Source organism: Pan troglodytes, chromosome 7, assembly GCF_028858775.2.
Source record: "Pan troglodytes isolate AG18354 chromosome 7, NHGRI_mPanTro3-v2.0_pri, whole genome shotgun sequence".
Classification (NCBI taxonomy): domain Eukaryota; kingdom Metazoa; phylum Chordata; class Mammalia; order Primates; family Hominidae; genus Pan; species Pan troglodytes.
Window position 1 is genome coordinate 37073087 of NC_072405.2, and position 22786 is coordinate 37095872.

A 22786-nucleotide genomic window follows, 5' to 3' on the forward strand; every position below is an offset into this window, starting at 1 on the left:
AAAGTGGTTGTGCCTCTGTGAAGTCCTACTCATTTTATGCTACGTGTACCCTTGTTTGTTTATATCTTATCTCTTAGGGTAAGGGAAGTTCCATGAGGTCAAGGATTATACATCCTAGATTCTCCCACAGTTATACTTAGCATGTCTTAGCCCTGTTAAGAGTATGGTGAATATTTTTTGGAAGAATTAAAAAAAGAAACCGGGAATATTCCCTGGCATAGAATATTATGATTTGCTTCTAGCTGTGTTGAATTTGAGGGAAAGCAAGTGGCAAGCCTCTGTAGCCAGGGGCAGTGAAGCTTGGTGAGAGAGCAGGGCTGGGAGTGTTGCTGAGGGACTGAGTCGCTACAAGCGTCCTCCCATCCACTGCACTTTGTATCACAGCAACGTGGTGCATTGCCGTCTCCGTGCACCTATCTCCATTTTAGAAGATTAGGAAACCAAGGTCTGATAGCAAATCTGTCAGCAAAGAAGGAGAACGAATGCCTCTCATTTCTAAGTATAGTGTTCTTTCTAAAAGAGCAAGTTACTATTTATATTTTAAGAAAGAGCACATGATGTCTGCTAATGGAAGATAAATGAGAAGCAAACTGGGAAATACATTTTGTCTCAGGATTACTGCATCTACTACTGGATAAAGATCAAAAGAGTTCTCTTCAACCCTTTCAACTCTACATTTAACAAATTGAGCTTTTCAGAGTCTTTTTTTGTAAAGTATTTCCAAAGAAGACTTATAGGTTAGGAATAAACATAAACTACCCAGGTTGGCTAGGAAGGTATTTCTGTTCATCTAAAGATGATGCCCAGGTGTGGAACAGGATTAAGAAAAGACCATGGACATCTTTGTCCCATGAATTTAGTTGGTCATCATGTTACAGGGCTATAATGCCGCTCTAGATCCAGTTAAATAAGAAGTGGGGAGGGGTTGTAAACTACAGCTTTTTGGGGCACTTATCCATTTATTACCCCAAGTAAAAGACCTATACCAAATAGCAAACAACATCTCTGCATTGTCATTATAATGTTCTTTGAGACACAACCAGTGTTCCAGCCATTGTTCCATCTAAGATTTAAGCATTTTCTAGAAATGTATGGTGGCAGAGGTGTTGAACATAACTTCTTCAAGACTGACATGGTTCTCTTTCTTTTGCAGGCCTGATTGTTGGCAAAGGCATCGTAAGAAGCTGGCATTTATTTCTGTTCTAACCTATTACTGTATAGCTGTGAATAGACACTATGCATATTTGTTGGTCAGCAAAACCAAGAAACAAGAGCTATGGCATTTGAAAAAGTCTGTCTGATTCCAGGGTGTTTTTCCTGGGTTTCATCATCAGGTACCTCCTCCCTTTCATCTCAGCAAGAATGTGGCACCTTTTACCGTTTGATAAAGATTAAGGACATGTTCTTTGGTCAACAGCCAGAACTTAAAATCTGCTGGAATAGGGTCAGAGACCATTTCAGCTGCAGCTGAGGAAAATGAAGTGTTCATTTTATTTGGTGCCTTGTCCAGGGAGCACACTAACTCTTCTGGAAACGTGTCAGTGAAACAGAGATCGTTTTGTGGAATAGCAACCCATGGTTATGGCGAGTGACCCGACGTGATCTGGGGGGCAGGCTGCAGAGGACTCATGACAGGCTATACCATGCTGCGGAATGGGGGCGCGGGGAATGGAGGTCAGACCTGCATGCTGCGCTGGTCCAACCGCATCCGCCTCACGTGGCTCAGCTTCACGCTCTTTGTCATCCTGGTCTTCTTCCCGCTCATTGCCCATTATTACCTCACCACTCTGGATGAGGCTGATGAGGCAGGCAAGCGGATTTTTGGCCCCCGGGTGGGGAACGAGCTGTGCGAGGTGAAGCACGTGCTGGATCTGTGCCGCATCCGGGAGTCGGTGAGTGAAGAGCTCCTGCAGCTGGAGGCCAAGCGCCAAGAGCTGAACAGCGAGATCGCCAAGCTGAATCTGAAGATCGAAGCCTGTAAGAAGAGCATTGAGAACGCCAAGCAGGACCTGCTCCAGCTCAAGAATGTCATCAGCCAGACCGAGCATTCCTACAAGGAGCTCATGGCCCAGAACCAGCCCAAGCTGTCCCTGCCCATCCGACTGCTCCCAGAGAAGGACGATGCCGGCCTCCCTCCCCCGAAGGCCACTCGGGGCTGCCGGCTACACAACTGCTTTGATTATTCTCGTTGCCCTCTCACCTCTGGCTTCCCGGTCTACGTCTATGACAGTGACCAGTTTGTCTTTGGCAGCTACCTGGATCCCTTGGTCAAGCAGGCTTTTCAGGCGACAGCACGAGCTAACGTTTATGTTACAGAAAATGCAGACATCGCCTGCCTTTACGTGATACTAGTGGGAGAGATGCAGGAGCCGGTGGTGCTGCGGCCTGCTGAGCTGGAGAAGCAGTTGTATTCCCTGCCACACTGGCGGACGGATGGACACAACCATGTCATCATCAATCTGTCACGTAAGTCAGATACACAGAACCTCCTCTATAACGTCAGTACTGGCCGTGCCATGGTGGCCCAGTCCACCTTCTACACTGTCCAGTACAGACCTGGCTTTGACTTGGTCGTATCACCGCTGGTCCATGCCATGTCTGAGCCCAACTTCATGGAAATCCCACCACAGGTGCCGGTGAAGCGGAAATATCTCTTCACCTTCCAGGGCGAGAAGATTGAGTCTCTGAGGTCTAGCCTTCAGGAGGCCCACTCCTTCGAAGAGGAAATGGAGGGCGACCCTCCCGCCGACTACGATGACCGGATCATTGCCACCCTGAAGGCGGTGCAGGACAGCAAGCTGGATCAGGTCCTGGTGGAATTCACCTGCAAAAACCAGCCCAAACCCAGCCTGCCGACTGAGTGGGCACTGTGTGGAGAGCGGGAGGACCGCTTGGAATTGCTGAAGCTCTCCACCTTCGCCCTCATCATTACCCCCGGGGACCCTCGCTTGGTTATTTCCTCTGGGTGTGCAACACGGCTCTTCGAAGCCTTGGAAGTCGGTGCCGTCCCGGTGGTGCTGGGGGAGCAGGTCCAGCTTCCCTACCAGGACATGCTGCAGTGGAACGAGGCGGCCCTGGTGGTGCCAAAGCCTCGTGTTACCGAGGTTCATTTCCTGCTCAGAAGCCTCTCCGATAGTGACCTCCTGGCTATGAGGCGGCAAGGCCGCTTTCTCTGGGAGACTTACTTCTCCACTGCTGACAGTATTTTTAATACCGTGCTGGCTATGATTAGGACTCGCATCCAGATCCCAGCCGCTCCCATCCGGGAAGAGGCGGCAGCTGAGATCCCCCACCGTTCAGGCAAGGCGGCTGGAACCGACCCCAACATGGCTGACAACGGGGACCTGGACCTGGGGCCAGTGGAGACGGAGCCGCCCTACGCCTCACCCAGATACCTCCGCAATTTCACTCTGACTGTCACTGACTTTTACCGCAGCTGGAACTGTGCTCCAGGGCCTTTCCATCTTTTCCCCCACACTCCCTTTGACCCTGTGTTGCCCTCAGAGGCCAAATTCTTGGGCTCAGGGACTGGCTTTCGGCCTATTGGTGGTGGAGCTGGGGGTTCTGGCAAGGAGTTTCAGGCAGCGCTTGGAGGCAATGTTCCCCGAGAGCAGTTCACGGTGGTGATGTTGACTTATGAGCGGGAGGAAGTGCTTATGAACTCTTTAGAGAGGCTGAATGGCCTCCCTTACCTGAACAAGGTCGTGGTGGTGTGGAATTCTCCCAAGCTGCCATCAGAGGACCTTCTGTGGCCTGACATTGGCGTCCCCATCATGGTAATAGAGAAACGAACAGTTCGTTTTGGTGCATGAAATAGTATTTCACTCTTAATCCCTTTTCCAACTTCCTTCACTTTAGCAATCGTAACTTCTAGCAGAGGAGAATACATGCATACTCATGAAAAACCTGTATAGATTCCTTTCTTCCTGAAGGGTTTGCTTGCTGCTTTTTCAAGCCTTGGCAGTTCTGTGGCTGTTACTCACTTCCTAAATCGAGGATCCCCGAAACTGAAACTGATTTTATATTCAATATACAAAACCTTGTCGGTTATCCCATAGACTTCCATGTCATAACAAGATGATGATGATAATGATAAGCTACCATTTAGGAAGCACTTAGCCTCTAGGCACTATAATAAGCATTTTGTGACATATTATCGCTGTTTCTTCAGCTTATTCATATGGGAGCTGAAGCTTAGATTAATGAATTTGCCCAAGATCATGGTGAGTAATGGAGAAGCTGAGCTTTAGTATGTCTGATTCCAGAAGCGGCAGCTTTAGTCACCTCCCAAAGGGTTTAGGAAGGCCTGTGTCATTTTCCAGGTATTCATAGAAGTCTTTTGGAAGACTGGAGTTGGGGTTTGATATTTTGGAGTTGGAGAACCAACTCCAGTTGAACCTTCCAGGGTGTCTTGTAGGTTCTTTCTCATTCTTTACTCCATCTCATGGTTAAGTGCTGTATTTTACAGGAAAAATAATAGCTAAATATGCAGGACAGGGCTTTAGTTCTGAGGAGTTTACCATCTTCAGAATTAAACTTGGCATTCTAGGAGAGAGATGGCGACCATCTCTCTTAAATGTGCAGCCTTAGAGCAGGTCTTAAGCAGACTGCCAACTATTTAACCTGCTGCATATGTAGTTACTTCCTGGCAGAAGGTAGCAAAAAGTCTGATGGGCCACACGTTGCTAGAAGTCTCGGTTTTTAAAAAATGTACTTCACTGGGAAGCCAATTCATTTGAATTGTTTTTCTAAGCAGCAGCATGGTGTAATAAGTATGAGATTTGGAGTGATACAGACCTGGGATTAAGTAGTCATTTCATGATCTTTGATAATTAGCTTTTTTGATCTCAGCATTAAAGAGGAATCTAAGATAAGACAACTAAGGATTCTAGAAAGGTGCTCACTTATTTGATTCCTTCTTACCCCTTAATGTTAAAGGAGATGGAAGCCAGTATGTTTGTCTTGCCTATGCTCTGGGCAGCTTTAACTGACTTCACTCATAAAGGCTTCTTCTTGTATCCTCTCTACATCATTTCTGTTTGTGTCATAGTTGTTACTGCCTACTTCCTTCTGTGCAAAGTGCCTCTTTGCTTTAAATTTTTTCTTACTGCTGCTAATCTTTTTTTTATTTAATTGAATTTATAATCAGAAGCTATTCAAAGACTGTAGGGTTATAAATCCTTTTTATCCCAGTGTATTTTGTATATTAAGTTTTGTAAATAGGGAATTTTTTTAATAGACTTCTCAAAGTTCACTTTTTTTCTTTCTGTTACAACTTTATGTCATTGAAATTAAGAAAGCATTTGCTCTGTGAAAGATAGATGCTCCTCAAATAGTAGAATAATAGAGCAGCCATTGTTTTCCATTTTTCCTGAGTTTTCTTTGATTTTGATAGGGATGTAGAGAAGCTGGTGCCATACCAGTTAAGTTGACTGAAATTCATCAAGAACTTACCAGAATGAATCTTTTTTTAAAAACTCTGGTGGGAAATAAGTAGTCCTGACTATTGGGCAGCCCATCGCAATAATACCTAATTGGAAAATGCCAGAAACTTTACAGATAGGCTATTCTGAACAGCTTTCTCATATTAGCAATACAAGTTTTTTTTCTGGTCCTTTTAAAAAAGAGGAAATAGCTTCAGATGGAGAATTTCACTCCATCCTGTAAATATTCTGGTTGTGCTTTCTATCTAGGAGAGGCGGGTGTTCTGGGGAGCAGTTGAGGTTGCTGACATCTCGGATGTACCCAGCTATCAGAGCTAGAAAGAGACTGGTAGCTCTCTCTGCTATAGAAAAATGGCACTACTGTGATACACCTCAGAGTGGGTTTTCCGTCTAGATGTAGACGTAGCCAATTCAATATGCTAAGGTTAATTTTTATAAATTTAGCACCAGGGTTGTTCCCAGGCGTCAGTGAATCTACCCAGGAACCTCCGTGCCATTTCAGAAAGTGCTGGGCAATACGGGCTCCTCTTATGTTTAGGTTCCCACTAAGCAACAGGCATAAGTGCTGGATGTTTGTGGGCTGTGAAGTGTATTGAGCCCCAGCTATTTTAAGTGGAGAAGGATTGTCTTAGGGGTGCCCCATAGGACTTATATGTTAAAATTCCTCATTCTTCTAAATAATTATTTGCATAAAAAGATCTAGCTTAGAGTGAAGGTGATCTTTATTGCCACCACCCTTGAACACTCCTGATTGAAATGCTCTGTGTAAAGAGAACTTCAGCACAAATGGGATGGTGGCGGGGCAAGGAGACAGGACTTGCAGAGAGATGGGAGAAGTGCCACCAGTTGAAGTGGGTCTCCTGTTGAATGGGGTAGGACTACCAAACAGAGGGGCGATGGTGGGTGTCTGCTCTCTCCCTTGCTCTTGTATATTTTGTAAACACATGGATCAGGTCCCTTAGCTCCTGGAGCATAACAACAAAGATATCTAATGAAAGCCAACTAGAGAGTATTATTATGCCAAGGGATTTGAGGTCTAGCCTTTTGAAAAACTCTCCACTATGTTGGGGACCACCACTTTCATGGCACCTGAAAGATGTTCCACTGTTTCCAGGCCTCCGTTGTTTCTGAGGATTTATCAGTGGTTTTCAAATTTTTGTTTCCTTATATGTAAGGTGTGGTTTTCTCTGGCTACTTTTGAAATTTTTTCTTTGTATTTGGTTTTCAGCAGTTTGACTGTGGTATGCCTTAGCATGGTTTTCTTTGATTTTTATTCTGGAAAGTGTTGATATTTTTGTTTTAGTAGGTGGTTAGCTGTATTGACTCAGACTGAAAGCCCTGTCTCGTGAATGGCCACTCTCATGTTGAGTTCTTTTATATGTAGCTGGTCTGCTTACAGCCTGCACCAAGCATGCATGGCTTAGGGGTGGGCCAGAGACAGGGCAGTTTCTACGCAGAACTTGGAGCTCCCTCTCTCTGGCTTTCTCCTGTCTGGAATTTTCTCCATTCTTTCTACAGGCTGTGGTTACCTTACACATTTCCTTTACAGGCCAGAAAGACCATGGGTTTTGTATGAGAGTTTTAGCTGTCTTTCTTGGTACCAACTCTGGCCTACTCTCAGTGTGAAAGCAACAGTAATTCTCCCTGTGTCAGTAATTCCCTCCCTCTGAATTTTAGCACCCCTCCATAATTGGTTGTCTTTTGTTCACTCTCTAGTGCCTTCTGGAAATTCTTTTTTTGGTATTTTTGTGCAGAGGTTATAGTTGTCATCTGAGGGAGGACTGGGTCTGGCAGGAGCTTACTGAACTCTTCTGGAGGCAGAAATGCCAAGTAATCCCTTCTTGATAGATAGTCCCATTAAAAATTTTGGTTTGAGTTACTACTTTATTCTGACCAGTTTACACATCTTCCTTACTCTGCTTTATACTCTGGAAAATAGTAAGTAGGGTGGCTGTTTTAGAGTCTGTCCTTTTGGAGTTGTAACATGTGGGCTGTTAGGAAAGGGACATCTTTCATTTACTAACAGTGTAGTCTAGCTCACTCAAGGCATCGCTTCCCTTCACACTGTATACTCACTGACTGCTGAGACAGTCTCTTGGCAGCCCATCCCTGAGTCTTAGGTTTTCATTCTCTTCTTCATAAAGGATATGGCTAATTGACGCAGGGTGCCTTGGAAGGGGGCTTTTAGAAGGGGTGACATTTGAGCAGAAGCCTGAATGAAGCGAGAGAGGAGGCCATGTAAATTCTGGAGGGATGTATGGGGAATGGCAAGCACCAGAAGCGATGCCCAGTGCATCCGGGTGGCGCGTTTGAAGGAGGTTGGAGAAGGCAGTGGGACCAGCAGGTGCAGGACAGTGCAGGTCGTGGTTAGGAAGTCTGGGTTTTATCCTGTCTGCCTTAGGATGCCCTTGGAGGGTGTTGAGCAGAGGAGGCACATGATTTTTATGGAACTATGGGGAAAAGAGCAGAAGCAAAAAGACTTGCAGTAGCCTAGGCGAGGAGTGGTGGTAGAGAGAACCAGTTCAGAGATCAGCATAGCACACATCCTTGCAGACTGCAAGGTCTCTGTGGAAGTGATGAGGTCAGAATGCACCATTTTTTTTCCAAATGAAAATGATAGTGCCGGGCGCAGTGGCTCACGCCTGTAATCCCAGCACTTTGGGAGACTGAGGTGGGTGGACTGCTTGAGCCTAGGGGTTTGAGACCAGCCTGGGCAACATAGGGAGACCCCATCTCTACCAAAAAATAGAAAAAATTAGCCAGGCATCATGCATGTCTGTAATCCAGGCTCTTGGGAAGCCGAGGTGGGGGGATTGCTTGAGCCTGGTAAGTCAAGGCTGCAGTGAGCTGTGATTGTGCCACCGCGCTCCAGCCTGGGTGATAGAGGGAGACCCTGTCTCTAAAAAAAAAAAAAAAAGAGAGAGAGATACAAGATTATTATTTTTCAGTGCCCTTTTCCCTCTGTCCCAGCCCTTGCTATTCAAATTGAACAGGGAGAGTTCTTTTTTTGGGTAATATAAATATCATTCCAGGGGAGTTATTTTCATCCTCTCCCCAGTAGTCTATTAGGGAAAAGGGAAGACTGGAAGAGAAGCTGCATCCGTAGTGCGCTCTTGGCGTCAGGAACTTTCTGGCTGGGGACTCCGCCTCTCAGGCTAAGAGGCTTGGCTTCTGGCTAGACCTCAGGCAAGAGAGTGGAGATCATTCTCAGGGCTTACTCCTTAAAGTGTTGGTAAGCTGTATTTTTTTATTTCTGCCCACTCTACTTTTAAAAATATCCCTTGAACGAATGAGATGATAATTTCCTAAAATTGTGATAGCTAAGTGAAGCCAGCAGGAAAAACCTTGTCCAGCTTCTCCAGGTCCAAGACTATGCAAGGTCTGGTGCACTTCACTAGGAGCTGGCACATCTGGGTGGTTCGTCTTTCTCTTTGACAACATTTTACTTAATAACTTGGTGGCTATAGCTGTGGGTTTCTGTTTGCGAATGGGCTGTATGGCTGCAAGGAAAATTATATAAAACAAGGCTACCCCGAACCAAAAATGAATACCAAGAAATACAGAAGTTGAAAGCAATTGCTGGAAAGTCATGTTGCATAATTTACTAATTGCAGCAAATTGATTCTTGAGGTAATGTCTTCCCCTCTTAGTGTATGTGTACTCTTTTTACCAATTCAAAGTAAGGAATCTGAGACTGTAAGAATTCTGTTGCTTCAGGTCACTTGACTAACTGATACCTGTATTAGAATGAGGGCTCAGGACTTTTTTTTTTTTTTTTTTTGAGACAGAGTCTCACGCTGTTGCCCAGGCTGGAGCACAGTGGTGTGATCTTGGCTCAGTGCAGTCTCCACCTCCCAGGTTTAAGTGATTCTTGTACCTCAGCCTCTTTTGTAGCTGGGACTACGGGCGCATACCACCACGCCTGGCTAATTTTTGTATTGTTAGTAGAGTCAGGATTTTGCCATGGTGGCCAGGCTGGTCTCAAACTCCTGACCTCAGGTGATCTGCCCATTTCTGCCTCCCAAAGTACTGGGATTACAGGTGTGAGCCACCACCAGCACCAGGTCTTAGGACTTCTGACAATAGATATGTATTTTTTTTCTTTTTTTTTTTCCACGTGTAAATTTCTTGGAGAAGCACAAACTTGTTTTTTTAAATAAAGATATGTATAAAATATAGAAAATGTATAAAAATTAAAATACATACAGAATATGAAATATACATGTAAAATGTATGAAAATTAAAATAGAGACTGCTAATATCATGTTATAATAATTGTTAACAGTTTTTGGGCATTTTCTGTGTGCTAGGCACCGTGGATGGTCTTTATCTGCATTCTCTCATTTGTTGACCTGCTAACCTAGGCTTTCTTACCTGCACTTACACTGGGATCATTGGCAACTTTTTCTCTTATAAGTTAAAACAGACTTGTCTCATCTAAAACATGTACAATTTTGTTTGTACTGTATGACATCCCTGTGTAAAGTTATAAATGGAAAACCAATGCACTGTTACCTTCTTATTCTCTTTTCTTCCTTTGCATTTTCTTGCTTTCTGCCCCATCACTTGACGTTTATTGAATGAATCCCTTAAATAATGTAGTCCTCGGCTGGGTGTGGTGGCTCACGCCTGTAATCCCAGCACTTTGGGAGGCTGAGATGGGTGGATCGCGAGGTCAGGAGTTTGAGACCAGCCTGGCCAAGAAGGTGAAACCCTGTCTCTGCTTTAAAAAAAAAAAAAAAGAAGAAGAAGAAAAAAAAATACAAAAATTAGCCGGGTGCAGTGGCGGACACCTGTAATCCCAGCTACTCAGGAGGCTGAGGCAGGAGAATCGTATGAACCCAGGAGGCAGAGGTTGCAGTGAGCTGAGATCGTGCCACTGCACTCTAGTCTGGGTGACAGGGCAAGACTCCATCTCAATAATAATAATGATGATGATGATGTAGTCCTCTTTCTATCATCTTCTCTCTGTCGCTCACCTCCCTCCCATCGCTCACCTCCCTCCCCACTCACTCCAAGCTCTGTTACCTAGGTCCTCCTGAGTTAGGTGGGCATGACTGTGTGCCTCTTCCTGGATCTCATTTTCCTGGTTCCTGAGTTCTCTGATGGTTCCTCTTTTAAGTTGGAGGAAGGGGATGATGGAGAACTAAGGTCAGTTGCTGTTTCCTTTCTTGCCTGTGTGATGGCTTGATGTTAAGTTTCATTCTCAGATATGGATTTGCTATAGGGATGTATTATGTACGTATATATGTTTTGTTGGAGGATGGAGATTGTCGGGCTTGGCTGGGCTGGATGTAATCTGAAAAGGGGCATTTCAAGTGTATTTAAATGGCCGAATTTCATAGGTGGCAGGTTCCAGGCCATGATTGCTGTCCCTTTTCCTTTGTGATGGGAGAAGGTCAAGGGTCCCGTGAATGATATTGTGCAGAAGAGCTAGCGAGGCACCGTCAGGGAGCCCTGTGTGTGAGACAGGCCAAGCAAAGAGTGGGCATTGCTCCTGGCTTGATGGAGGTGGATGGGTTTTTTGCTATAGAAAACTACACTAAATACTAAGAGGTTTCCTAATTCCTCTCTATCATTCTTTAAGATTATTAAAGATATTGAATGTTTACCTATAATTTTGATCTAGAAACTTCTCAAGTCTTTATTTCATATTCTGTAAATAGAATGGCAGGGCTAAATTATGTTCTATTTTCTGCCCATTCATTCATTTATAAAACATTTGTTGAACATCTGCTATATTGCCAGGCACTGTGGTCTATTCATTTTGGTTAATGTCATACCAGTAATTAAAGCAATCACTTGAAAGTGAGTCTTCCTGTTTGCAAATTACTAAGATGTAATCATAAGGCATCTAATAGCAATATGCTATAGTAACATGAAGAAATAGCCAGTATTGTGGGGTTGAGGGAAGAGTGTTGGTTTAATTTGAAACAAAACAACATCAACAAAAATGAGAACCTTTCCTAAACATGACACAGTCCCTCTGGTTGACTTGTTTCTTTTATGTTCGATCTGTCTTTTCTCAGATTCTTAGAGGCCGTGCTGATCTGTGAGTCTGCATTTAGAAGTGTTTTTTTTTTTTTTTTTCCGAGATGGAGTCTCGCTCTCTCACCCAGGCTGCGGTGCAGTGGCACAATCTCGGCTCACTGCAGCCTCTGCCTCCCGGGCTCAAGCAATTCTCCTGCCTAAGCCTCCTGAGTAGCTGGGATTACAGGCGCACACCACCACGCCCGGCTAATTTTTGTATTTTTAGTAAAAACTGGGTTTCACTATGTTGGCCAGGATGGTCTGGATCTCTTGACCTTGTGATCCGCCCGCCTCGGGCTCCTAAAGTGCTGGGATTACAGGCGTGAGCCACTGCGCCCGGCCTGCATTTAGAAATGTTTGAGCCTTTCTGTTCTTCTGATTTTGGTGCCAGAATGGATAATAGTTGGTTTGCTGAGCTTTTGTTTAGCCATTAAGCACTGCAGCTTTGAAGCAAAACTGTTAGAAGAAAACTTTTACTCTTCCACCCATTTAGTTTTAGTTGGCGTTTGCAAGGTTTGTGAGGGCAGAAATCTTTTTGTGGCTATAGGGAAAAGGGGAACATCTTAGGTAATGAACTATAGTTAGTTTTCCAAGTGCTGTTTTGGTTTACTGTCTTCCTGCAGGTTGACTCTAAATCAGGGTGTTTCAGCAGTGGCACAGTGACATTTTGGGTCAGATAATTCTCTGTTGTGGGGGCTGTCTTGTGCACTATAGGATCTGGCAGCATCCCTGGCTTCTGCCCACTAGATACTAGACGCAAGTAGCGCACCCTTTTCTCCAGTTGTGACAACCAAAAATCCCTTCAGACATTGCCACATGTAGCCTGAGGCAAAATTGTTCCTGGTTGAGAACCACTGCTCTGAATTCTTAAAGCTGACTTACTGATTGCAGTTATTTTTGTCAGCTAACTGACAAAACTGTAGTGCTTGGTGTTGTGTTTCTGTGAATCTTTAACAGCTTTTTTTTTTTTTTTTTTTTTTGAGACGGAATCACTGTTGCCCAGCGTGGAGTGCAGTGGTGCAATCTTGGCTCACTGTAACCTCCACTTCCTGGGTTCAAGTGATTCTCCTGCCTCAGCCTCCTGAGTAACCAGGATTACAGGTGCCCTCCCCCATGCCTGGCTAGATTTTTAAAAAATTATTTTTAGTAGAGATGGGGTTTTGCCATATTAGCCAGGCTGGTCTTGAACTCCTGACCTCAGGTGATCCACCTGCCTTGGCCTCCCAAAGTGCTGGGATTACAGGTGTGAGCCACCATGCCTGGCCCTTTTATTCTGATTGCTGTTCTGATTGTTAAAATGCAGTTTGCTATACCTGAACAGCTGTTGTCATCCAGCCCAGAGCAGTTGTGCTCAGAGGGTGAGCAGAGATGGCAGGCGCCCTGTGTTCCTGGAGTCCTTAGTAGTTGTTCCCTTGTTGCTTCTTGATATCTAAGTAATGGACTTTAATAAACTTACTTAAAAAAACTAGTGTGAAATCTAGGCCAAAACACTTTGATATTTGACCTCCAGCTCCATGACCCCACCTAAGTCTTCTAAAGCACAAGTAGGTTCTCTTGATTTGGTTGTTTGCAAATTAGATAATTTTGGATATGATCTAGATATCAAATCATTGTAGTTTTTCTTGTTTTTCGTTTTCAGGTGCAGAGTTAGGTTGTTTATAGGATTGTCAAGTTTGGCTGATAAGTAACTTCAGATTTTGCAAACAGTGTGGTGCTATGTTGATTTAGCAGAGAGGGTGCTGACATTCACACGTCTAGTAAGAGGAGGAGTTGGAATTTGAACCCAAGCTTTTCTGATTGGCCCCAAAGCCATGCTTTCTCCCTCTGTACCAGTGCTTCTCCCCATTTAATGTGCACAGGAATCCCCCAGGGGCATGTTAAAATGCAGATTCTGACTCAGTGGGCTTGGGGTGTGCCTGCACTCCTGCAGGCCCCGGTGGTGTGTGCTGCTGGTCTTCGCCTCACACTTTGAACTCTGAAGCTCCTTGCTATATTCCTGGTTTACTAATTGTGCCATAGATAATCCACCTGAAGGCTAACCCACAAAACTGATAATCTACAAGCCGATATTCAAGAACTGAAGTGGTTTTTCTTCATTTTAAGCTGTGTGAGGGGGAGCTTTGTTTGGCTGAATTGGCAGAATCAGTTCTGTACTGAGTGAATGCTAGGTGTGTTAGGTAAAGTGAATGTTCGAGGGGAGTTTGTTGAGGGAGTTTGTGAACAGCTACCATATGCTGTCATTTCCAAGGCGGACCTTATTTTACATTTTGTCATCTCTGAAATTGAGATGTGTCTTACAATGGATGGCCTCTTACCATTGCTGAGCTTGCCATTCAAGTCCGGCCCCTTCTTGCCACCCTCCCGCCCTTTGGCGAGTGGAACCGACAGCTGCTAAGGTGAGCACTTGGCATCTCCTCTCCTTGCTGCTCTCTCGTCTGACCTAGGCCTCACTCGGTCCTTCGTTTTGTCATTGTGGACTCTGAGCTTAGGATACCCTGGGCTGTACACTTGGGAATTTTTATGCTGGTCAGACATGCTGCAGGGCAAGGTGGATTTCTCGGTCTGTTGCTTGGCTTGGACATCTGTTAACTGTGGTGGCGAATCTGTTACAGATCCTTCTTTGTCTTGAGTTGGGCAGGAACTCCTCTGGGGCTGAGGTGAAGTCTTAAAGAAAGCTCTGGCCAAGAGTGTTGGCTCTTGCCTGTAATCCTGTCACTTTTTTTGGAAGGCTGAGGGAGGAGGAATGCTTGAGACCAGGAGTTTGAGGCCAGTCAAGGCTACATAGCCAGACCGTGTCTCTACAAGTTTTTTTTGAAATTACCCAAGTGTGGTGGTGCATGCCTGTAGGTCCCAGCTACTTGGGGAGCTGAGGCAAGAGGATCAATCACTTGAGCTAACGAGCTCTAGGCTGCAGTGAGCTATGATAGCACCATTGCACTCCAGCCTAGGTGACAACTCAAGACTCTATCTCTTAAAAGAAAAAAAAATTTAAGTTCTGTAATCAAGTAAACAAGGGATCATCAATTTCACATGCCTTCTTAATTGGCAACATTGTTTTTTCTTGATGGTACACAGATTAATAATGCATTTTCAGGCCAGGTGTGGTGACTCATGCCTGTAATCCCAGCACTTTGAGAGGCCGAGGCAGGCAGATGCCATGAGATCAGGAGTTCGAGACCAGCCTAGGCAATATGGTGAAACCCTGTCTCTACAAAGATACAAAAATTAGCTGGGCATGGTGGTATCTGCTTGTAGTTCCAGCTACTTGGGAGGCTGAGGCAGGAGGATCACTTGAGCCTGGCAGGTGGAAGTTGTAGTGAGCCGAGATCACACCACCGCATTCCAGTCTGGGCCACAGTGAGACTCTATCTCAAAAAAAAAAAAAAAAAAAAAAAAAATGGGCGCAGTGGCTCGTGCCTGCAGTCCCAGCACTTTGGGAGGCCAAGGTGGGCGGATCATGAGGTCAGGATTTCAAGACCAGCCTGGCCAAGATGGTGAAACCCCGTCTCTACTAAAAATACAAAAAAATAGCCAGGCGTGGTGGTAGGCGCCTGTAATCCCAGCTACTTGGGAGGCTGAGGCAGGAGAATCACTTGAACTCAGAGGGCAGAGGCTGCAGTGAGCCAAGATTGCGCCACTGCACTCCAGCCTGGGTGACAGAGTGAGACTCCATCTCAAAAAAAAAAAAAAAAAAAAAAAAGCGTTTTCTATGGTGGCTTTGGTTTGAAGAAGTTTATAAAGTTAACAAAAGTTTAGCAGGAAAAGGACTAAGTTCGGAATCAAAGTATGAGTTAGGACCGGGTGTGGTGGCTCATGCCTGTAATCCTTGCACTTTCGGAGCCGAGATAGGAGGATCTCTTGAGCTCAGGAGTTCGAGACGCCTGGGGGGAACATAGTGATGAGACTTCGAGAACTCACTTTTTTTTTTTTTTTAAAGGTATGAATTAGAGTTTTGGCTCTTGCAACTTGCCAGTTGTATGACATCACTCTGGGCCTCAGTTTCTGCATGTGTAAAGTGACAGACGCTATAGTCTCCAAAGCCCTTCTAGCTCTGAATTAATTGGATTTTAAGTGTGCTAGAATGAATTAATTGAAGTATGAGGGCTCTGCATTAAGAATATAGAATAAATGATTCTCTTGGCAAGGAGGGTGTGGCAAGAGGCGTCTGAACTGGACCTCCAGGGGGAGGATGGAAGAGAAGGTATTTGAAGTTGAAGAGACATGCTAGTAGGTCACAGAGCTCCTTGGAAACCATTCATAAATTTAAGTCCTCGGATGCAGTTAATTCATCATGCCAGGTAGAGGTTGTCCTCAGTACAAGTAAAATAGTCTGTTGGAAGTAAGGTGATTTTTCGTGGCATTCTAAAAAGATTATTCTTCATGAGATGCTCTTTGTTTTTGGGGTTTGAGAACAAAATAATGGTTCCCCTTTGGTTGGACTAATTAGACAAAGACACTCTAAGAATAAAATGAGCCATCCAAGTACTGGCTGTGGTCATCATTTATATGAGTATTAGGTGGCAAGGTGAATAACACAGCTACCCACCCACACTGTAGGTAAACTATACTTAACTGAGATATGGTTAAATAAAAATTGTTTCATTATGTAGTTGTACTATTTGAAGCACCAGTTTCTGTTTTATGAAGGAAATACTGCTTTGCATGTAAGTTGAATCACTTAGATGTGTTTTGAATTGGGATTTGCTGAAGACGCAGAAGCTGTTGTACTTGAGTACATGATACCTTGAAAAGAAAGAAAAAGTTTATATACGAGTAGTCAGCATTGTAGGTAGGAATTTCAAAGGTGAAGTAATTAATCTCGACCAGATGGGCTGTGCTCTTTTTTGGGGTTTATATCCCAAAAAGGCGTTAGAATTGGGAGTCAGAAGTGACAGACTCATGAGGTTTCTGAGTTGGGTTTTAAAATTAACAAGCATGCTGGGAATTCCATAGCCATTGGAATCTCAGATCCACTCTGCCACCTTGTGTTCTCTTGGGAGAGTTGTTTTTAATTTCCCTACATCGTGTTTATTGCGTGTATAAAATAATCCTCAGCTTTTGCTTGATTCACAAGAAAATTAGCTAACTAATGAATGAAGCTTAAAAGGTAAATCTATATACATTTATTGAAGTATAAGGCAGCTTTTATTCCTGAAAGGCATATGCTAGATTTTACAAGCGCAGAGATCAGGCAAAATTATTCAGTAAATCCAGCCATGGTCTCCTTGGACCTAAATACAGATTTTGTTTGGCCTTTCATAACACAGCCTTAATTTTTAATGTTTTTCCTTCCTCATCACAGGTGGTCCGTACTGAGAAGAACAGTTTGAACAACCGATTCTTACCCTGGAATGAAATTGAGACAGAGGCCATCCTGTCCATCGATGACGATGCTCACCTCCGCCATGACGAAATCATGTTTGGGTTCCGGTGAGAGACTAATTTCCAATCAAAACTTTAGGTTGCAAGTGACAGAAAACCTGGATTAGGCAGCAAAATGAATTTTTTGGCTGATGGTAACTGAGAACCCCTTGCAGGTAGTCAGGGCTGATGTAGGACGTGGCTGGATGCAGGCTCGTAGATGGCGTTGGAGGAGTCCGTCTCTCTTCATCTGTAGGCTCCGCTCTGTGTTCCCACAGGCCTTTCCTCTGTGGCCAGGAAGGTGGAATTCTTTGATTGGCTAGACCCTGGTTACCTGCCTGTTCCTGGTGCTGCAGGTGTATCATCCTTAAATCCAAACCACATGGGCAGAGAGTAGAGGCAACGGGTAGGGTAGTTCTCTAAAGGAAATAGGAGGGTTTTGTTTTTAGAGGAATGGGAAGTAACTCCCAGGCAGGCAAAAGTGCCATGTTGCTGTGTGTTGGAGCAATGGAACAGTGCCAGGATCCTGGACCCAAAAAGATTTGGGGGAAGGAGGGTGTCAGAAGCAATGATTTAAAAGGAAAAAGAAGGGGAGGAGGAAAAGGAGGTGGTGGTAATGATGATGACGATGATGATGCTAAACATATGTTGAACCCGTACTGTGTGCCAGGGACTAGCCTAGGACTTTGTCTTATCTCATTCATCCTTCTAAAATTTGATGACATAAATTGTAGCTGTCTCCATTTCATATAGGAGTAAATTGAGATAGAAGAGAACAGAACCACGTAGAAGCTAGAAAGTGGCAGCAGAGCTCTGGGTTCAAATGCAGGTTTGTCACACTCCCAACCTTCACCCGGCCTTCAACTCTCCTGCCTTCTTGAGTCTTAGGAATTGCTGAAGGATCCCACTTGAGGGTCACTGCAGGGAAGAGGATGGAGTAGTTGAAGGCTACTCCAGGTATCTCAGGGACTGGGATGTTGGTTTAGGGACAGTTTGTTACCTGTTTATGGTGAGGTAAGTACAAAAATTGAGGGTAAGCATTCAGAAACTTGTAAAGCAATTTGACATTTACTATGAAATCCAAGTATATGATTATTTTTCTTGCAGTTCTTTTTTTGCAACATTTCTTCAATATAATTCATACCCCATAAAATTCACTCATTTAAGTGTACAATTCAGTGGTTTTAGTATATTCAGAGTTGTGCAAACATCACCATGGTTAATTTTAGAAATCTTCATCACCACTGAAAGAAACCCTGTACCTATTAATAGCCACTCCCAATTTTTCTCCAAACCCCTCAGTCCTAGGTAGCCTACTCAATCTTTGCATCTCTATAGATTTGCCTATTCTGGACATCTTCTATAAATAGAACTGTACAACGATGCATGGCCTTTTGTGACTCTCTTCTTTCACGGAACATGATGTTTTCAAGGTTCATCCATCTTGTAGCAGGTACCAGTTCTTTTTTATTTTGAGATGGAGTCTCACTCTGTTGCCCAGGCTGGAGTGCAGTGGCTTGATCTCAGCTCATTGCAACCTCTGCCTCCCAGGTTCAAGCGATTCTTTCATGTCAGCCTCCCGAGTAGCTGGGATTACAGGTATGGACCACCACCATGCCAAGCTAATTTTATTTTTTGTATTTTAGTAGAGATGGGGTTTCACCATGTTGCCCAGGCTGATCTTGAACTCCTGAGCTCAGGCAACCTGCCCGCCTCGGCCTCCCAGAGTGCTGGGATTACAGGCGTGAGCCACGGTGCCCAGCCCAGGTACCAGTTCTTCATTCATTTTCTGTTGATGGATATTTGGGTCATTTCTATTTCTTGGCTATTATGAATAATGCTGTGAACCTTCATGCGCAAGTTTTTGTATGAACATGTCATTCCTCTTGAGTGGATACCTAAGAGTAATGTGGGTGGATCATGATAGCTGCTTTAACATTTTGAGCCGGTCAGGCTGTTTTTCATGGTGGCGGCCCCATATTGCATTCTCACCAGCAGTGTATGAAGGTTCTAGCTTCTCCACATCTTCGTCAACGCTTGTTATTTTCCATTTTCAAAATTTATAGCTGTCCTAGTCATTGTAAAGTGATAACTAATTTTATATATAAATGTGTGTGTGTGTGTATGTGTGTATATATACACACACACACAGATGGGGTCTCACATTGTTGCTGAGGCTGGAGTGCAGTGGTGCCATCTTAGCATGTGGTAACCTTGAATTCCTGGGCTCAAGTGATCCTCCTGAGTAGCTGGGACTACAGGCTCACATTACCACACCTGGCTAATCTTTACTTTTTTTTTTTTTTTTTTTTGTACAGATGGGTTCTCACTTTATTGTTCAAGCTGGTCTGAAACTCCTGGCCTTGAGCAAGCCTCCCAAGTGCTGGGATTACAGGCATGAGCCACAGCACCCGGCCATACAGTTGTGATTTGCATTTCTCTCAATGATGTTGAGCTTTTTTTCGTGCGCTTATTGATCAGTTAGGCTTTGTATATCTTCTTTGGAGAAACGGCTTTTCACATTCTTTGCCCATTTTTGTTTGGATTGTCCTCTTTTTTTTTTTTTTTTCTGACACAGAGTCTTGCTTTGTTACCCACGCTGGAGTGCAGTGGTGTGATCTTGGCTCACTGCAAGCTCCACCTCCCGAGTTCACGCCATTCTCCTGCCTCAGCCTCCCAAGTAGCTGGGACTACAGGCGCCTGCCACCATGCCTGGCTAATGTTTGTATTTTTAGTAGAGACAGGGTTTCACCATGTTGGTCAGGCTGGTCTCGAACTCCTGACCTCAGGTGATCTGCCCGCCTTGGCCTCCCAAAGTGCTGGAATTACAGGCGTGAGCCACTGCACCAGGCCAGGATTGTCTTTTTATTATCACGTTATAAGAGTTCTTTATATATTCTAGATGCAAGTCCATTATCAGTGATTGGAGTTGCACAATTTTCTCCCATTCCATGGGTTATTTTCTTGCTTTCTTGATGGTATTATTTGAAGCACAGGGTTCGTGTTTTGAAGTTCAATGGATCTGTTTTCTTTGGTTGCTTGTGCTTTGGATGTCATATTTAAGAAACCAGGCAGTTCATTTTTGTTGTATTTTACCAAAGTATTAATCTATAATAATTTTGGGAACAAATTAGTTCTTGCCCACATCATTTGAAAACCACTGGAGGCCGGGTGTAGTGGCTTACGCCTGTAATCCCAGCATTTTGGGAGGCCAAGGCGGGTGGATCACCTGAGGTCAGGAGTTTGAGACCAGCCTGGCCAACATGGTGAAACCCTGCCTTTACTAAAAATATAAAAATTAGCGGGGCGTGTTGGCGTGCGCCTGTAATCCCAGCTACTCAGGAGGCTGAGACAGGAGAATTGCTTGAACCCAGGAGGTGGAGGTTGCAGTGAGCCAAGATCATGCCACTTCTAGCCTGGGCAACAGAGCTAAAACAAAACAAAACAAAACAAAACAAAAAAAACACTGGAGTAGATTTCTTTGGTGATCTTTTTCAAATTAAGTGTGGATCCAGGATAGAGAGAGTTCTTTCTCTGTGCTTCCATTCTGTTCACTGAAGGCTTAACCTGACCTACCTGGCTCTGGAGCTGCCTTTGGCTTAGGCTTGTAAGAGCAGATGCTCAGATAAAAGGAGCAGAGGCTTTATTGCTCATCTGTCTTAAATCCATCTGTAAAGAATGATTTGACACATTTCTGAAAAATTAGAACATCTGTTCTTATTCTCCCCCACCCAGCCTCTCACATTTCCTTTGACCTCTTGCTTAGTGTATTATTGAACCAAGTCTGTTGACAGCTGTGATTAAAAAAAAAATCCTGGTAAACCGAGGTGTATTTTTTTTTTTACACGATAATAAGTAGCTGACTCTCTCCACTTGTTTTTATGAAAGGAAAAAAGCCATGCAGTAACTCCAGGCATGATCTTTGCTGCTGCAGGTGGTAGTGGTGGGGGGTGGGTGGTAGGGAGTGTGTTTATGCTGCAGCGTGATGCAGTTTGGAGCGTGCCGAAGGACTGGCGTGGTGAACATAGTCGTGGAGTGTTAACAGGAGAACTGCCAACCCTTAGATCCAAGAATGATTTTGATAAGGAGCCCAGCTTTAAGGAGTTTGAAGCTTATTAACATAGCTGGCATTAACATAGCTTCCAAGCCCCTGATTTAGGGACTTCTTACCTTGCCCGTGCTGTTTTCCAGCAGATTTGCAGGTGGTGAGAGAATAGTGGGAAGCCTTTTAATGTGTCTCTTAACTGTCATTCATGTTTGAGATTTAGCCTCTGGTAATGGAGCTGGTGAATTATCATTGCTGTCTATACATCCTAACCTTTTCCTACCCTGACCCTTTTCTCATGCATTTGGGCATCCTTTGATCTAAAACCTTTCTCTTATTAATCTCCCCAATTTGCTTATTTCACCTTAATGGGAATGAAACAGACCTAAGTTCAAAGGAAAGGGTAAGTCTAAGAATTCTTTCTTCTGGCAAAGATAGATCTTGACTCACTTCAACTTAGGTAGCCAAGAAAGAGGCAGATAGAATCAATCATAAGGTACAGAAAAGGTATACCAAGAGACTTGAGAGCGTGTGTCCATACAGAAAGGAATACACAAATGGCCAGAGCAGCGTTATTTGTAACAGAAGTGCAAACAACACAGAGGGATAAATACTGTGGTTCCGTTATGTGAGGCCCCTAGGTAGTCATTCATAGAGACGGAGAGTAGAATAGGGGCTGCCGGGCTGCGGGAAGGTGGGAGTGGGGATTAGTGTTTAATGGGGACAGAGTTTCCGTTTGGGAAGATGAAAGAGTTCTGGAGATGGATGGCAGGGATGGTTGCACGACACTGTGAATGTCCGTAATGCCACTGAACCATACATTTAAAAATGATTAAGATGGTATATTTTATGTTTGTTTTGCCAAAATGAAAAAAAAATCAGTTGTCTAAAAAAACCCACCTAGAAGGCTGTTACATTGTGATAGAAGTTGTGATTTCTCCTCTTTTGGATTAGATTAGATGCTTCTAGACTTATTAGGAGAGGAACTCTGTTGAAATAAAATCTTCTGTGTCTTAGGAACTGAAGTTCCATGTAAGTGATGAGGGAGTTTGCAGGCAGTTTAAATCTCTGGCAGCCTTTCTGCAGGCCTGTCAGGTCCTGTGGAGCTTAAACGCTTTCAGTTCTCCAATTTATCCTGTGAAACTGGGGACCAATTTTATTTGTTCTAATTTACCTATAAATTTGGAGATGATATAGAAGTTTCTACTGAAACATACTGAAGTCTCCATTTATTTCTTCCATTTAATGAAACCTTTCAGTTGTATGGTTCTGTAGGCCACTTCTCATCATACATGTTTCTCCCTCAGCCCTGCTCAAATTTGGAATTAGGAGTGGTGCGGTTCCATAGTCTTCTGTGGTTAAACCAGTGCTCTCTAAACCTTTTTATTATGTTTCTTCTCTGTAAAAGAAAAGTGTGCAATATATGTAAATTACCTACATGTCCTTCTGAACTAATATGTCATGCTTATTAAAAACAAAGCCTTTCTTAGAAAATGCTTGTTCATTCATTCATTTTTAGAGCCAGATCTTGCTCTGTTGCTCAGGCCAAGGGAGGTGGTGCAATCATAGCTAACTGCAGCCTTGAACTCCTAGGATCAGGCAGTCCTTCCACCTCAGCCTCCCAAGTAGCTGGTAGTACAGGTGTGCTCCACCATACCCAGCTAATTACAAACAAAATTTTTTTTTTGTAGAGACAGGATCTTGCTATGTTGCCCAGGCTGGTCTCCAGCTCCTTGCTTCAAGCAATCCTCCTGTGTTGGCCTCCCAAATGCTGAGGTTACAGGCATGAGCCATCCCACCAAGCCCTTTCTTGGAAATTAAATAAGCTAAAAAAAGAATTGAAATTGATATCATCTTTCTGCTGCTTAGTAGATTATTGTATATAACCCATTCTGGAGCCCTCCTT

The 22786-nt window shown here is 44.0% G+C and overlaps 1 protein-coding gene across 1 annotated transcript in view; it reads left to right on the forward strand.

Moving 5' to 3' along the window:
- Positions 1–1153: 1153 nt before the first annotated feature.
- The window catches only part of EXTL3 (exostosin like glycosyltransferase 3), a 38140-nt gene continuing 16507 nt past the window's right edge, over positions 1154–22786 (forward strand). The window contains exons 1-2 of the mRNA XM_016959283.4: positions 1154–3776; positions 16777–16904. Coding sequence (XP_016814772.1) covers positions 1629–3776; positions 16777–16904 — 2276 coding nt within the window. The 5' untranslated portion in view covers positions 1154–1628. The remainder of the gene's footprint in view (positions 3777–16776; positions 16905–22786) is intronic.